This window comes from Gymnoscopelus braueri (genome assembly GCF_963280865.1).
Source record: "Gymnoscopelus braueri genome assembly, chromosome: 8".
Lineage (NCBI taxonomy): Eukaryota > Metazoa > Chordata > Actinopteri > Myctophiformes > Myctophidae > Gymnoscopelus > Gymnoscopelus braueri.
In genome coordinates, this window is record NC_137609.1 from 9,265,392 (window position 1) to 9,283,109 (window position 17,718).

The following is a 17,718-nucleotide window of genomic DNA, read 5'->3' on the forward strand; positions in this document are numbered from 1 at the left end:
ACCATTGAGCTAAATAGAGCCTGTCTGCTTGCTCAGGGGATAAATGTAATCTTGACCATCAGGTCAAAACTTGTGTCAGATCCTGTGTCTAAATGTGTCAATAGAAGAGCAGGGAGACAAGATACAACCACCCTGCACTACCACTACTGCCTTTTACTGCACTACCATTATTTGAAAACTTTAGTTACTTTGTAGATTTAGATTATTATTACAAAACATAGATTAAACGATTAAGCCCTGATTTATACTTATACAATATTGCTTTGCTTTTTTTCCAAAATATTTTTTAACACATTTTTTAAACTTTTAAAAAGAAAGGGAAGAAAAACGTTAAACATTTTGCATAACGATAACTTTTCCTTTTGGTACTTTAAGTATCATTTTGACAGCAATACTTTTTCCACCACTGCTATGGTGTATAGGATTCCAGTAATTAAAAAGAGCGGGGCTGTGCTCTCCAGCCCTAAAGAGCTGCAATATGGCCGCGGGCGTCTACATTGAAAGACAAAGCCTTCATTTTCATCATTACTCAAAGTGGCACCAAACCGATACAGCAGCGCGGGCTTGTTGCGCTGCTGGAGCTGATAGAAGAAAAGAAAGAGAAGTATCAGAAACTAGAAACTCGCTCCGGGTCTCCTTGTACAGACACACAAAAGAAGATTGTCCTCATCGTTAGTGTGTGAACCAGTGTTGCCAGATTCCACGAGAGAAATAAGCAAACCAGGTCTATGAAATCAAAGCGCAAAATAAGCGACTATAGGCCACATGAGCACTTTAAACCTACTGTATAGGCATTGGATATTTGAAAAAAGACGATCTGCAAAATAGTTGGAACGTTTTGGAAATATTTCAAAAACACAAACCTGGTACAGGGGTCCCTGGCACAAAATATTTTTAGGTCTCTGGATGAATACTGTACATATTAATTTGGGGGTCCTTGACATGTTTGAGAACCACTGGTTTAAACAACATTAGGAAACAAGCCCAAATAAGCAACTACACTTTAAAAACAAGCCCCCCCCCAAAAAATAAAAACAGCAACCACCAATCTTTACACGTGACTTTACAGAAAAAAAAGGCCCAAAGTCAATTATAATCAATGGTGGAAAGTAACTAAGTACATTTACTTAAGTACAAGTTTGAGGTATTTGTACTTTACTCCAGCATTCCCAATTTCCAGTACTTTTACTTCTACTCCATTACATCTCAGATGCAAATATTGTAGTTTTACTCCACTACAATGATTTGAAAACTTAGTCACTAGTTACTTTGTAGATTTTGATTATTATTACAAAACATACAGTAACCACTTCAGCCCTATATCGGCGATGCCACACATTGTGAGCTTGTAGATCTGCTATTTTCAAAAGATTTGTATACATTTGAAAACTTGAAAAGTTTTCAAAGGTAAAAGGGATTTTGTATAATGAGTACTTTTACTTTTGGTTCATCATACATTGCAGTATTGATACTTTTACGTAAGTAAAACATTTGAGTACTTTTTCCACCACTGCTTATAATAAACAGACCTGGCAACACTGGTCCTTATCGTTACAGTGTGAAAACCTAATTTTGATCCAGTAGTCTGCCAGCTAGCTTGGCATTGATTCCTCTCAACCGCGTCTACAACTGACATTAGCCCTCCTCCGCTGCGGTGCGGTTCGATCCCCGGGGAACGGGGCAACCGGCGGCGCTAAGCAGACAAAAGCCAGTTTTCATCATTAGAGAAAAGAGAGAAGGCTAGCGCGACGGCTGGCTAACGCCAGTGGCGCGGACGAAAGCCACATCTGGACCATTAGAGCGGCGAGCGTGAGGAACCCCTGTCACGTCAGAGCAGTCCCCCAGAGTCAACCAGACAAACACAACCCAGAACCTACTGCTCTGTTATTATGCCCCTCCATGCCATGCCCAGCATAATGATACCACCAGGGAGAGGAGAGAGAGAGAGAGAGAGAGAGAGGAGAGAGAGAGAGAGAGAGAGAGAGAGAGAGAGAGAGAGAGAGAGAGAGAGAGAGAGAGTTAGAGTGAGAGAGAGAGAGAGAGTTAGAGTGAGAGAGAATGAAAGAGAAAGAGAAGCAGTAAGAAACACAGAGAGAGAGACAGAGACAGAGACAGAGACAGAGACAGAGACAGAGACAGAGACAGAGAGAGAATGAAAGAGAGACAGGGAAAGGGGGGGAAGACAGACAAAAAGAGGGAAAGAGAGAGACAAGCAGTAAGAAATACAGAGAGAGAGAGCGAGACAGACAGACAGACAGACAGACAGACAGATAGTGGGATAGAGGAAAAACATGTGTGTGTGTGTGTGTGTGTGTGTGTGTGTGTGTGTGTGTGTGTGTGTGTGTGTGTGTGTGTGTGTGTGTGTGTGTGTGTGTGTGTGTGTGTGTGTGTGTGTGTGTGTGCGCGCACGTGCGTACGTGTGCGCGGGAATGCGGACGTGCGTGCGAGTGTATATGCCTATGCATAAGACTGGGTCAGGAACATTTATCTTTAAACTCCTGCCATCTGGTAGGAGGTTCAAGATAATCGATGCTGTCTATGATCTTGAACCTCCTACCAGATGGCAGGATCATGGAGGCTGAGGGGGCACGGTGGTGCAGTCGATAGCGCTGTCGCCTCACTGCTCGAAGGTCCAGGGTAACAAGCTTAGGCAATTGGCACTAGGTGAAAAAATGGGTTACAAAAATCGTGGGATAAAAATTCAAAGGAAAGATCATCGAGGCTGTCCAACAGTTTCTTCCCCTAAACCATCAGAACCCTGAGCACTCGCCATATACTGTTCTGCCCCCAAAAAACAAAACCAACATCTTGAGATGAAACAGCACTTTTGAAGAGTAATGTATCTATATTGCACTTTGAACGCATCAGCACTTCTTTTTTTTTAACCAATGTTGTCTCTCTCTCTCCTTTTATAAATGCTGCTGCCTCTTTTTAATGTGTCTGTTGTTTTTAAATGTGACAAGCAACCATGAGTTGCGGAGAACGGTATTTTTGCTCCCAGCAATGCCTATAGAGTGTATTATGGAAGTGACAATAAAAACTGATTCTGGTTCTGAAACAGTTGATTTTTTCGACTAAAACTATGACGAAAAAAGTTTGTGGACTACCTTTTTTCACTGACGAAAACTAAATAAAAACTAAATAAAAACTAAGCTATGGTGACTAAAACTAAGACTAAATATATTGACAATTTCGTCAACTTATAAAAACTAGACTCAAATGTTAGTGAGGGACTAGTGGAAAAAAAATCCAGTAGAACTAAAAGACAAGTCATTGTATGCTTGGTTGCGCTCGGGTGCTGCGCTCTGAAAATGAAAATCTACAAGCTCACGCTGCGACGCGTTGTGAGCTTGTAGATCGGCTAAAATCAGCCATTACGACGCCATCAAGGCACCGCCTAAATATGTTTTAGTCGACTAAATCAACTATAGATTTAGTCGACTAAAACCTTATGATATTTAGTCGACTGAAACTAGACAAAAGCTAAAACTTTTCAGGTGACTAAAACATGACTTTATTCAAAACACTATGACTAAAACTAAATCAAAATTTGCTGTCAAAAATCGACACCGATCTGAAATGACATCACTCACCGTCCCCGGGGTCCACGATCTCCACGGTGGCGGTCCCGGGAAACTCCAGCGCCGCCATCACCGGCTCTGACAGGAGGACCTGGAAGTTCTCCGACTGCTCGTACTTCCCGTCCGGCAGGATGCGGACCCTCCACGAGGCCTGGGTCTGGCCCGGGTTGAACTGCACCTGCTTCTGGGACTTGCCCTTGAAGTCCTGGTCCTTCTCTGCCGTGCCGTCCTGGGTTCCAATGCCTGGAACGTAACAAATAAGTGTGGGGGGACGGGGGACAGACAGACCAACAGGGAGAGGACGGATTAATGCAATGTATTAACGTTCTCAGTCGCCACGACCGATTTCAGTCGTTCGGCTTCCACAGAGGCTAGCACGTCTTCTATGTAAGAATGTCGGACACCAGCGAAAAGAGCCGATCTACAAGCTCACAACGTGTCGAAGCAAAATGGGTTATTTTTAAGATTGGGGAGTACTTTAACTGGTCATATTTAACTAGCAATAGAATAGATTAAAGAGTCTTTCGATTGATCACACCAGGAATAGAATACCTGTTCAGAACCATCTTCAAAGGAAGAACATGGGTTTAGAAGAATGATGGACAATATACCTAAACACAATTCTATGTATTTGTCCTAATTCTTTATGAAACTCCTTTCACGCTGTTCACAGAAAACAGACGGACAGACGGACACACAGATGGACAGACATACATGAAGGAGACGAAGAGCAGAGTTAAAACCATCAAGCTTCTCAGAAAATGCATTAAAAAAAAATTGTAGAAAACTAAATAGCAAAAAGACGGCAAATTCAATAATACAATAATCTAATTCAATAATGCAGAAAACATCCTTGTTGTTGTGTGGAAACCTTGTAAAATAGGTCCATATTTCATTTTTTATTTATTTTTATTAATGCCATGCCTCATTGCACAAGATAAGCCAAAATAGGACATTTACAAACTCAGAACATGTCACATCACGGTGGGTTCTTCTGAGCTTGTAGATCTACTATTTACGCTATTTTTTTAATTTGTTTTATATTAAAAGTGGTTACGTCTGTGGATTTTAATGAATATTGAACCAATGAGAAGTATTAACAAGAGCTTGTGACTAAATCATCTCCATTTCCTTAAAAGTCAACACAGGTTTCTGCCCAACAGCGACGATATAACAAATAATTAAGGATAAGATGCAAAGCTATGGAATGGGGGTTGTCTTGTTTCCTTGTATGTATCATTACTATAAGTTGTTCTGGATAAGAGTGTCTGCTAAATGCAAAAAGAATGTCGTTCATCTTTTAGTTATTAAAACGTTACTGAACTTACACTGAATAATTGAGCCAAAAACATTATGGTGCTGTTAATAAGTCATGAACGTTTGAATTTGGTGCGTAAATCAATCTTTTCTCCGGGGTTCCACTCTTCAAATCAGTCCACAGAAAATAGCATAACTCTGTTGTAAGTATAAAATAGAGATTATGTTTTTTAATCACAGTAATCAATTTAGTCTATTATAAAAACAAAAATAAATAATAATAATCTTTTTTTCAAGTCGATTCATTAATTGTATAAAAAAGAAAATATCAAAAGCCCACACTTCTCGGTAATTTGAGATTATTCTTAGTATAATTGCTAATATAAGTAATAATCGACATTTGCTACTATGGAGAAACAAGGGAGAGAGGACAGAGGAGGGAAGTCTAAGCATATAAAATGGAACAATATTTCCACACTTTAATGTGTTTTATGGAGGTGGGGGGAGGTGTTATTTTCCTTGGCTGCAGAGAGGAGTGTGCTGACAGGAGAAACCAACGTGTGTGTGTGTGTGTGTGTGTGTGTGTGTGTGTGTGTGTGTGTGTGTGTGACTGTCTGTGTGTGTGTGTGTGTGTGTGTGTGTGTGTGTGTGTGTGTGTGTGTGTGTGTGTGTGTGTGTGTGTGTGTGTGTGTGTGTGTGTGTGTGTGTGTGTGTGTGTGTGTGTGTGTGTGTGAGAGAGAGGAGTGCGCTGACAGGAGGAACCAACGTGTGAAATGAATCTGTTTCAGAAGTGTTTAAATAAGCACGTTCTTCCTCCGCGCTACTGAGACGGATTACTTACAACACTTACTCCCCAAGGGGAAGGTGTACACTACTGTATGTGTGTGTGTGTTTATACAGTGTCTTTACGTCTGTGTGTGTGTGTGTGTGTGTGTGTGTGTGTGTGTGTGTGTGTGTGTGTGTGTGTGTGTGTGTGTTTGGGCGGGGGGGGGGGGGTTGAAATTGCGAGGGCCTGTGCCCGTGTGCAGGTGCATGGCCGTGTGCGTGTGTGTGTGTGTGTGTGTGTGTGTGTGTGTGTGTGTGTGTGTGTGATTGCGTGTGTGTGTTTATGTGAGTGTGAACACGTGTGTGAAGGTTCATTCATGTGTGTGTCTGCGTGCGTGCGTGCGTGCGTGCGTGTGAGGGAGAGAGAGAGAGAGAGAGAAACGGTGAATTTCTCCCAGCTCATTTCTCCCAGCTCATTTAAACTAGTTCTTTCATGTGGTGATCTATTTCGCATTCCGTGCATCGATACACAGCAGCATACTACTGTACACCGTACTGTACACCGTGCTGTTCAACGAGTGCCCTGATATACAGTATGTATGTTATATTTGTTTATATATCGTCTCTGTCGGGTGGAAACCAATGTCCAAATTCAAATAAAAAAAACATCAAAAGTAGCTTGTAGATCTACAAGCTCGAAACGCGTCGCGGTACTTTTGATGCTTTTGTGTGACGCTGTAGTATGATCAAGTAGGGCGTTGATTTACGAAAAACACAAAAGTAAAAATATGGAGATAAGAGGTTTCTGCCCGACAACAACGATATTCCACGTTGGGTTGAAGTGAAGTGAGCCAAACCAAACAGATCAATCACAGAATAACTCAAGAATTCATTAGGAAACACGGTGCTCAGATCATTATGTATATATGTTCTACTTATTTATTATTTGTTTTCCAATCACTAGCAACATAAACCTTAAATAAACCTAGACCTTTATTTGTGATGTGTCATATAGGTTCAAATTGGATAGACTAGCACAGCAATCTTAACCCATTAAAGGAGAATTCCGGACAAATTAAGTGTTATCTTTCATGTCTCGTTACTCACCTAGCGACGTAAAAAGTGGCGTTCTTTTTTTCAATATATTCCCCTGTCGTCATTTTTTAAACACCCTCCGTTGTTATAATGGGAGCGCGAGGGTTAGTGAAGTTCGTCTATTATAACCGACGCAATGTTATTTTTTTCTCTACTACGATTCATTGTAGAGTCTCATGATAGTCAAACATGCGCTGAAAATTCCTGCGAGCCTGCCGTTAATGGCGAACGATTTAACACTGGTTGCTTGTTTCCAGAATCTGGCAACACGAGTTGCCAGGTTCTGGAAAGAAACAAGCATTCAGTGTTAAATCGTTCGCCATTAACGGCAGGCTCGCAGGAATTTTCAGCGCATGTTTGACTATCATGAGACTCTACAATGAATCGTAGTAGAGAAAAAAATAACATTGCGTCGGTTATAATAGACGAACTTCACTAACCCTCGCGCTCCCATTATAACAACGGAGGGTGTTTAAAAAATGACGACAGGGGAATATATGGAAAAAAAGAACGCCACTTTTTACGTCGCTAGGTGAGTAACGAGACATGAAAGATAACACTTAATTTGTCCGGAATTCTCCTTTAAGACCGGGAACGCAAAATAGCAGATATACAAGCTCATAGCGCTATGAGTTGGAGCTATGAGAGCGCTATGAGTTGGAGCACCACTGATATAGCAAAAAATCACACCCAGTGTGAAATGAGCGGTGTATATCACAGTGATGGAAGCGTGCGTGGTGCTATTTATAGGTTATGAATTTCATCATGCGTCTCGCTAGCCAATCACAGTACTGAGCAAAGGGTCTGAATACTTATCAGCCAATCACAGTACAGGTTATGGATTTCATCATGCGTCTCGCTAGCCAATCACAGTAGGCTACTGAGCAAGGGGTATGAATACTTATCAGCCAATCACAGTACAGCGACCCCAACCCCACTTATAGGAGTGGCTACACCGCTCGAAAACTGTTAGGATTTAGAAAACATTTTTAGATAATGTTTGATAATGAATTTGAGTTAAAAATGTTTGCTTTAAAAATAAATGTATATTCAATGATATGAACACATTTTCAAGATTTTTCAAAAAAAGCAGATCTACAAGCTCATAGCTCTATGAGCTTGTATATCTGCTATTTTTGAATAGCCAAAGTAAAAAATTATGGTTAAAGTGATTACACAGATTCGTTCGCAGTTTTAATGGGCTAAGAATTGAATTTGAATTGAAATTGTATTTATGTCCTCTGCTTTCCAGTCCGACTTTGAAAACCTGTGTATGTTTCAGAAATGCACACAACCATAACATTGTCTGCATTTATGAAGTGGGTGTCGCGGAAACTATAGCATTATGGGTTCCTTCATGTCAAGGACCACCAGTTTGGTATGTATTAGGCCACAGACCCCCATGAGTCTGAGAGTTACAGAGCTGTAAGGGTCCATTTGGTTCCTAACTATCAATTCAATCATTTAGCTGCATGGGGACCCCCCTGGAACGCCGCCATGATCCCCTGAGGGTCCACGGACTCCACTTTGAGAGCCACTGCACTAACCGATCAGAGAGAGTGGCGAGTGACATTTATACTCGCACTCACGCGCGCGCACAGACAAACACACACGCCACACACACACACACACACACACACACACACACACACACACACACACACACACACACACACACACACACACACACACACACACACACACACACACACACACACACACAGACAGTCACACACACACACACACACACACACACACACAGAGCGAGAGAGAGAAAAAAAACTCTCCCTGCATGAGGTAGGAAGTGATGAACTTTAGAAGTTCGAGTCTGGCTGTGCGTTCTCGGCATGGAGCGTGCAGAGCCAATATCCAGAGGTCAGGCAGGGGTCAGATCTCGGCGGGGGGGTGGGGGGTTAGTTGGGGGGATGGAGATGTACCTAGTCATGTGCTTTAGATGTAGGGAGAGACTTCCAGCAGGGGCAGGCAGTCCCTTCTGTTTGTGCGCCTTCCATAACTCACTCCCACCAGGGGTCTTTTTGAAAAAAAAAGACGGTGTTTCATCATCCCTGCAATGCTTTCTGTTTTCTCTTAACCTGAGTGGAGGGAGAGCCCTGGGGCTGTAACTACAGTATACAGCAACTTCACATCTGAGTTACTCTAGATGCAAGAAATAATAAAAACGGGGTATTGCAGAAAAAGCCTCCTAACTTGGTAACGTCTCAAATAAAAGTATACTTAGTTGCTGTATTAACCTAGCCTGGCTCCACCCCCTGAATCGTTTGCCTCGCATTCAGGGTCTGGTGACGCTGTCGAAGGCGGGTGTTGCTCGGTTGAAAATCTGTAAGACGAATCGGGATCGGGATAATCCAGTATGAACCAATCGCGTTGGTTCATAGTGGAGTACCACTTTGGCCACGCCCCCATCTCAGAAATCGGCTGCATTGAGAGGGCTTTCAGACTGAATAATGGAGTGAAACGAAGTATTAACCCATGGAACGCATCTGTGTCATTTTAGATTTCTTTGGCTATTAAAAAATAGCTGATCTACAAGCTCATAGCGCAGCACAGAGTGCAGCGCTATGAGCTTGTAGATCTGCCTTTTTTTTTGGGGGGGGGGGATGTCTGCAAATCTTTGTATATATATATTTTTTAAAGCGACCATTTGTAACTCAAATATTTGCTTCTGGGGGTCCCTGGAACAAAATATTTTCAGATGGGGGTCCGTGGCCAAATACAATTTGGGAGGTCCTTGACAGGAAAAAGTTTGAGCACCACTGATATATAGCAACAACAACAAAAAATCTGAATCAGAAGACATTTGTAGAATCCCCCAGAAGCAATATGATTTGAGTTACAAATGTTCGCTTTAAAATAAGTATATATATATTCAAAGATTTGCACACATTTTCCACGATTCTTCTAAAAATAGCAGATCTACAAGCTCAGATGTGTTCCTCGGTCTTAATGGGTTAAGCCTGAGGCCGTTTCTAATAATGTATTCTAAATCCTAACAGTTTTCTGAAAAACTTATGTTGCTATAATATAAGTGGTTCTCCAACTTATACTGTCAAGGACCACCCAAAAGGATATGTGTTTGGCCGGCGACCCCCATCTCAACACATTTTGTTCCGGGGACCGCAGAAGCAAAGATTGGAGTTAAAAATGTTTTAAAATAATATAAATATTCAAAGACTTGCACAAAATATGTCAAAATATTTCAAAAATAGCAGATCTACAAGCTCATAGCGCGGCACAAAGTGACGTGCTATGTGCCAATTTTCTAAGTGATCCTTGTCGCTACACTCCCCTCACCAGCCTAGGGAGGCCAGGGCCGAGCTCATGCCTCCTTCAATGCATGAGAGCCAACTGACCTTCTTATCACCTGACAGGGGGGAGTTTCCCTGGTTGGACGTAGCGCGTGGAAGGAACACGTTATTCCAACCAGTTCCTTTCCCCTCCATCAGGCGCCCCGGCTGCCATGGGGGAGCCGTTATAGCGACCAGGATTACTACATGTTTTTGTGAGGGTATTAACTACCCTGAGAGACACGGGGAGAACATGCAAACTCCACACAGAGTAGGCCCTTTCGCCAACCCCACCTAGGGTATGGGCGCTGATGACGCGGAGGAGAAGACATGCCCCCAGCGCCCACAGCGTCCCCGGCGGGAATCGAACCCAGGACCTTCTAGCTGTGAGGCGACAATCTGCTATTTTTTAATAGCCAAAGTATATAATAATGGTTAAAGTTTTTAAAATCTAAAATGACACAGATGCCTTCCCAAAGTCCTTCTGGTACTTTATGATTAAAATTAAGGCACGTATGCCCGTGCCTATAATTTTCATTAAACGGTTTAGTGGAAATCAGACTGGCGGGCGTACGAGTTACGACTTTTCAGAGCTCCGAATTTTGACCTTTACTTAGACATGACTTGCACAATAAATGGTATTTGTTGTGCAAGTCATCATTGGTGAAAATGTCATGTCTCTACCAATTGCCATCTCACGGGAATTTGCTCGACCGCGGCAGAAGACAAAAGCAATACGGTTTCAGCCCTGCAGGGCTTCAACCCCTACAAAAATTATATTAAATCTTCTTCCCTGACAGGTGACCTCTTCTCAAGGAGGAGACGGAGAGGAGAGGAGAGCAGAGGAGAGGAGAGGAGAGGAGAGGAGAGGAGAGGAGAGGAGAGGAGAGGAGAGGAGAGGTGTGAAAATGTACTTAAAGTACCAAAAGTAGAAAGTACTCATTATGCAGAATTATCAATTTCACAACTTTTCAAATGTATGAAAATCTTTTGAAAATAGCAGATCTACAAGCTCACATTGCGACGCATTGTGAGCTTGTAGATCGGCTATTTTCAAATTGCCGAAATGTATATAGGGCTGAAGTGGTTAATGTATGTGTTTTATACATGTGTTTTATACAGTATTGGCCCAGCATTGGAAGTGGCCACTGCAAATTTGTAGACCGCCTTCAATAGGTTTCAACTAATTGACCTCAAGCTTGTTTTACACTCTAATAAAACAAAATGCATGGTTTTTACTAGGTCTCCAGATTTAAATCCCTTTACTGGTATTTATACTCTGAAAGGTGAACTAATTGAGCTGGTCACTTCTTATAAATACCTGGGCATTTGGCTAGATGCCAAGCTCTCATTTAAGGTTCATATCAAGAACCTAATCAAAAAATCACACCCAGTGTGAAGTGGGCGGTGTGGTCATCACAGTGGTCATCATAGTGATGGAAGCTCACTTCCAAAAAAAAAATATTTTTGGAAGTGGATAATCCTATTTATAGGTTATTAATGTCATCATGTGTCTCGCTAGCCACAGTGCTGAATAGAGTCAGCCAATAGAGTCAGCCAATCACAGTACAGCTAGGGGTGTACTAATGAGCCAATCACAGTACAGCTAATGAGGTGTCCCAACCCCACTTATAGGGGCGGCTACACCGCCCAAAAACTAAGAGGACAAATAGGTTTCCTCTATAGAAACAGGTCCTGTTTTTCTTTTTCCAGCAGAAAGACTATAATTCAATCTGTAATAATGTCTGTTTTTGACTATGGGGATATATTGTATATGCATGCTTCACTCTCCACACTGAAGCCTCTTGATGCAGTCTACCACAGTGCCCTGCGTTTTATTACTGGCGATGATTATCTCACCCATCACTGTATTTTATATGATAAAGTGGGTTGGCCATCTCTCACAGTACATAGAGAGCAACATAGTATTTTATTTATTTATAAGGCCCTGTGTGGAAAACTTCCTTTGTACCTATCCTCGCTTCTGAAACCTAAGGTTACAGGTCATTCAGCACGTTCACAAACACACATTAGATATACCAGTCCTCGTAAGAGCAGTGAACAAGGAAAGACTGCTTTCATGTATTATGCTCCACACAAATGGAACAAACTTCAGGACTCTCTGAAACTGGTGCGATTGGTCTCAATTGAGACATTTAGGGTGCTTCTCGAGGACACACTACATAGTGATTGCACCTGCTTCATGTAACTCTATGCTTATTTGCATCTGTGACACTGTAATCTGATTCAAATGTTTGTTATTGTTTCATTATGTATGTATTGTATTTTATATGCTGTCATCAGGGCGTCCTTGAAAAAGAGAGCTGGCTCTCAACGGGCATGTATGTTTTGTAATAATAATCTAAATCTACAAAGTAACTAGTAGGCCTATAACTAAACAATTGTAGTGGAGTAAAAGTACAATATTTGCCTCTGAGATGTAGTGGAGTAGAAGTAAAAATACTGAAAATTGGAAATACTCCAGTAAAGTCAAAGTATACCTCAACATTGGACTTAAGTACAGTGCTTGAGTAAATGTACTTAGTTACTTTACACCACTGGAAAGGAGAGGGAAAGAAAGACAGACAGACAGACAGACAGACAGACAGACAGACAGACAGACAGACAGACAGACAGACAGACAGACAGACAGACAGACAGACAGACAGACAGACAGACAGACACAGTAGAAACAGAGAGGCAGAGAGAGAGAGAAGGAGAGAGAGAGAGAGAGAGAGAGAGAGAGAGAGAGAGAGAGAGAGAGAGAGAGAGAGAGAGAGAGAGAAAGAACAGTGGATGCAGGAGGACAGATGGAGAAGATACAGTAGAGCCACACCTCACAGCATAGATTGAGGGTGATATGGTAGCGAGGGAGGGAGCCAGGTGGGTGCTGTGTGGGTGCTGGGTGTGATGGAGCCAGGTGGGTGCTGGGTGGTGCTGCATGGGTGTGATGTGTGTGTAAGGAGAGAGAGAGAACAGACGAGGCTGTGTGAAGAACAGAAGCAGGCCAGGAGGCAGAGAGGACCAGAACAGGAGGAGATGGCACATGAAAGCCAATTAGAAGCAAAGATTTGAATAAAAAATCTTCGCTTATATATATATTCAAAGATTTGCACACATTTTCACGATCTTTCAAAAATAGCCCATAATGGGTTAATATGAGAGAGAGAGAGATAGAGAGAGGGGGGGGGGGGGTAATTGAAGGCCAACTGAGTGTGTGGGTGTGTATAATAACATCAATGTTATTATAGATAACTGAAACTAAATAAAATGAAATGAAATGAAAACTAGAATTGAACCAAATCACTGAGAAGTATTAGTCAATGTTTATACATAATAGGCAAATGGTAAATGGTGCATTTATATACTGTAGCACTTTTAACCAAAGCACTTTACATACATTGTGCATTATTTTCACATATTCATACACCGATGGCGGAGGAAACCATGCAAGGCACCAACCTGCTCATCGGGAGCAATTAGGGGTTCAGCGTCTTGCTCAAGGACACTTCGAACTGGGATGGGAACCTCGCAGTTGCCACCCGGCCGCTCTACCCCTGAGCCACTGCCGCCCCACAAGCTGTACTTAGGTGGACTGCCTACCGGTATTATAGGTATGCTGTATATAAACAGCTGCCAAAGTACATTTGGAAAAGCATTAAACTTATTTTTTCATCGATGTGAGAAAACCAAACCATGCGCGATCCATTAATTAATTCAAAAATATTTTAATAAAATATGGAGCGAGGTTGAGGCAGAGACGCACAGCACCACAGTCTGCGTTAGTATTTAGTGTGAAATGCCAATACATAAATGCATAAAGCTGCCGTTTCCATATGCTCAGGTGTTAGATCTTAAACTTTCACTCTCTCCATCGTTGTAGAATTCTGTACTATAAATATAATCTGACAACAACCATTTGCTTTTATGGGGGTCCCTGGCACAAAACAGTTCTTTGCACACACTAAAAAGTGTTTAAAGTTTTTTTGAGGGGGGTTTGAGGGGGGTGAAATGTATGTGAAATTAATGGAAATGTTGAATATTGAAAAAGGTTTGTTTTGTTAAAAGGTTATAGTTTTATATTTTCTCCAGCTCTTTAGGAAACAACTAAATACATTTTCAAGTGGGGTTTATATAATGATCCTGAGCTATTACAATTTTCTCTCCTCATGTTTTTGTTCCCAATTTCTTGGCATGGGTTCTCTCTCCTGATTGGAGATAATTGGTATGGGATGGTTAGCCTACTGATTGTTACTGAACAAACACTCTGGCACACTAAAAACAAACGGTGCTATATAGCACCAAAATCGGTTATTTGGCTCGTAATCATAGGGGAACCGTTTTTGCACCAATCTTTAAAACTAGGCCTACTATACAGCACCTTTGTCAAATGGTGCCCTATAGCACCTGTTATTAACACATTGATTGCCAAGATCGAATTAATGCGTTCTTTCAAATCCATCGCTTGATTGCCTAGATCGAATATGCGTTCTTTCATTTTTGGGGGAAAATTCCACAAGGGGCGACCTAACACAGCTTTGGAATGATCGATCGTCTCTCAGAGAAGAAAAATGTGGATGTGACATCACTCCAAAAAACGTCACTTCCACCCGCCCCAATGATGGGATTTTCAGAAAAACGGCTGTAACTCAGTTTCTTTTTTTTTTCATTGAAAACCACCCGTTTTCAGCGGACCAAAGCTCCAAAATAGCGGATCGCGGTTGGAAACTTGTCGTTCCCATGGATACACAGATCCTTCCGTCTAATCATAGGAACCCTTTTTCGTGTTTTTTTTTTACACAATGTCGGTTCCACAGAGTTTCAAATATCATCGGATTTAGGTAATTATACGCCGGCACGGGGATAGAAAACTATGTTTAATATCTTGGCAATCAATGCATTTGTCAAATGGTGCTAAATAGCACCAGTCTTTAGAGGCAATTAACACATTACAGTACTAACTAGGACGAATGTTAGCCTATAACCATATAATCAGCATGCTAATTTATATTAAAATAAAATAATAGAATCATCAGTAGCTAAAGAAATTAATATTCTGGTAATCTCCATCAGCAGCTCAAAAAGGCTTAACTCTGTTTTTAGGAGGCAATCACAATTTATGAAATCCACTAATATAGCTTATTCTTATGAGAAACCAATGAAAGTAGAACTAAACCTAGTATGTGAACATTTGTAGGTAAGTGGGCTATGAATATAGGGGGTTTCCTTACTTGAAATCTAGCCATGGTACCTCAGTTTAAACACAATGGATAAAATAAACACTAGCCTAAATAATCTTCAATGTGATGCATTAACACTTTCATACCAATACCTACTCAGTTATACATAAATAATGTAAATAAAGAAATAGGGTGACTATAAAATAGGGTTATGGTGGTCAAACTCATTTTAATGCTATTTTAACTCATTTTGCTTGGGGCCCACTGACAGCCCTTTAAGCCCCCAGACCTTACTTTGAGAACCACCATAGTTCTAAATAGCTACTGTAAATAGATTATCTACAAGCTCACGTGTCACTATGCTACCGTTGTTGTGAGCTTGTTGTAAATAGGATATTTTCCCTATTCTCACTTATAATGACATGTCCAAAATAGGGGCGCCAGGTTAGTTGACTCTGTTGACAGCCACAAATTGGTTCTAATAATACTATCATTTGGGCAACTGTACCAAGATACGTCTAGTTAAAGTCGGTGTTTTTTGCAACATGGGAGGCTCATATTGATAACATACTTAATATCCATAACAGCCATTATCACCGTCTTCGAAGCCACCAGAATACATGACAAAAACACACGGTACAAAATAAAGTTTCCCCAGTAACGTCAAAAGACACATGCTATATAGCACCACAAGAATCTCAAAGAACCGCTGAAACACCATTTTTTTGGTGTGTGATATGGGAATATAGTAACATTTATTTTAAGAAAGAAATACCACATTTAAATACATCACACATATTTGTCATATGCTGTTGCCTGCAGGCACGCGCACACACGCACGCACGCACGCACGCACGCACGCACGCACGCACGCACGCACGCACGCACGCACGCACGCACGCACGCACGCACGCACAACCTCTTTATCGGAGGGCAGCAACATGATGTTCTACCACCACAGGTGTGTGTGTGTGTGTGTGTGTGTGTGTGACTGTTGTGTATGCATGTGTGTCTGTGTGCATGTGCATGTGCATGTGCATGTGCATGTGCATGTGCATGTGCATGTGCATGTGCATGTGCATGTGCATGTGCATGTGCATGTGCATGTGCATGTGCATGTGCACAAGCGGGACAGTTTCATATACTATCTGGGTGTATGTATGAACATGTACATGTGTGTCAGCATTGTGCACGTACTGTATGTATGTATGAGTGTGTGTGTGTGTGTGTTTGTGTGTGTGTGTGTGTGTGTGTGTGTGTGTGTGTGTGTGTGTGTGTGTGTGTGTGTGTGTGTGTGTGTGTGTGTGTGTGTGTGTGTGTGTGTGTGTGCGCGCACAGAGATGAGAGTCTGGGAAGGAGGCTTTCATGTGTACCCCTGAGACCCTCTTAAAGTCCTCCCATGAGGACACACACACACACACACACACACAGACACAGACACACACACACACACACAGACACACACACACACACACACACACACACACACACACACACACACACACACACACACACACACACACACACACACACACACACACACACACTCTCCATGTCCACCAGCAAATCAGTGTCAGTAGAACGGTAGATCAGTGGTTCTCAAAGTGAGGACCTGGGGGGGGGGGTCCCCAACAAAATGACGAACAGTTTAAGCCCTTTTTCTTACTTTGTTTGGCTTTCGAATATAGCCGATCTACAAAATCACAAGGCATATGACACGTTGTGAGCTTCTAGATACACAATTTTTTTATTGTTTTTGAAAAATCGTCCAATATTTGGCGCACTGAGCTTGTAGATCGGCTATTTTCAAATGGCCATAGGGCTGAAGTGGTTAATGTATGTTTTGTAATAATAATCTAAATCTGCAAAGTAATTAGTAACTAAAGTTTTCAAATAATTGTAGTGGAGTAAAAGTACAATATTTTTAGGTAGTGGAGTAGAAGTAAAAGTACTGAAAATGGGAAATACTCCAGTAAAGTAAAAATTCCTCAAAAAGTGTACTTAAGAACAGTACTTCAGTAAAGTTACTTTACACCACTGCTGGTTAGAATATTTAAGAATGACTATTCAGACAAGAACTGACAAGAACAAAAATAGACCAGGACAAAAGGAAACACTACCCCCCCCCCATTCCCTCCCCCCTCTCCTGTCCTTTTCTTGCACTTTAATATGCTTGAGCTGTTCCTTTAAATAAACTGCTGTATATAGAAGATACTGTGGGGTTGTTTACATAAAAGTAACGTGGCCAAAAACTGGGGAAAAAAATGCTGTTGGTGTATACAGGCTCATATACCAAGATCATATGCATGTGTACATACGCTGATGTTTTCTCTTTCTTTTCGCCGGTATAAGTGTTGGAAAGCGTCAGTTGCCCAGAATCTGCTGTTGAATGGGCGGCGGTATACACTCAGTGGTGGAAAAAGTACTCACATTTCTTACTTTAAGTAAAAGTATCAATACTGCAATGTAGAAATACTCTGTTACAAGCAGGCCAGGCATTTCGTCATTTTAGGGGCAAGGCCACTTGGCCTTTGG

At 41.6% G+C, this 17,718-nt stretch overlaps 1 protein-coding gene across 1 annotated transcript in view; it reads right to left on the bottom strand.

Annotated features, from left to right (window-relative positions):
• LOC308090608 (FRAS1-related extracellular matrix protein 2-like) overlaps window positions 1-17,718 on the bottom strand; it is a gene marked incomplete at its 3' end in the record, with an annotated part of 169,103 nt that overhangs the window by 89,738 nt on the left and 61,647 nt on the right. Inside the window, exon 6 of the mRNA XM_080435850.1 lies at window positions 3,594-3,824. Coding sequence (XP_080291976.1) covers window positions 3,594-3,824 — 231 coding nt within the window. The remainder of the gene's footprint in view (window positions 1-3,593; window positions 3,825-17,718) is intronic.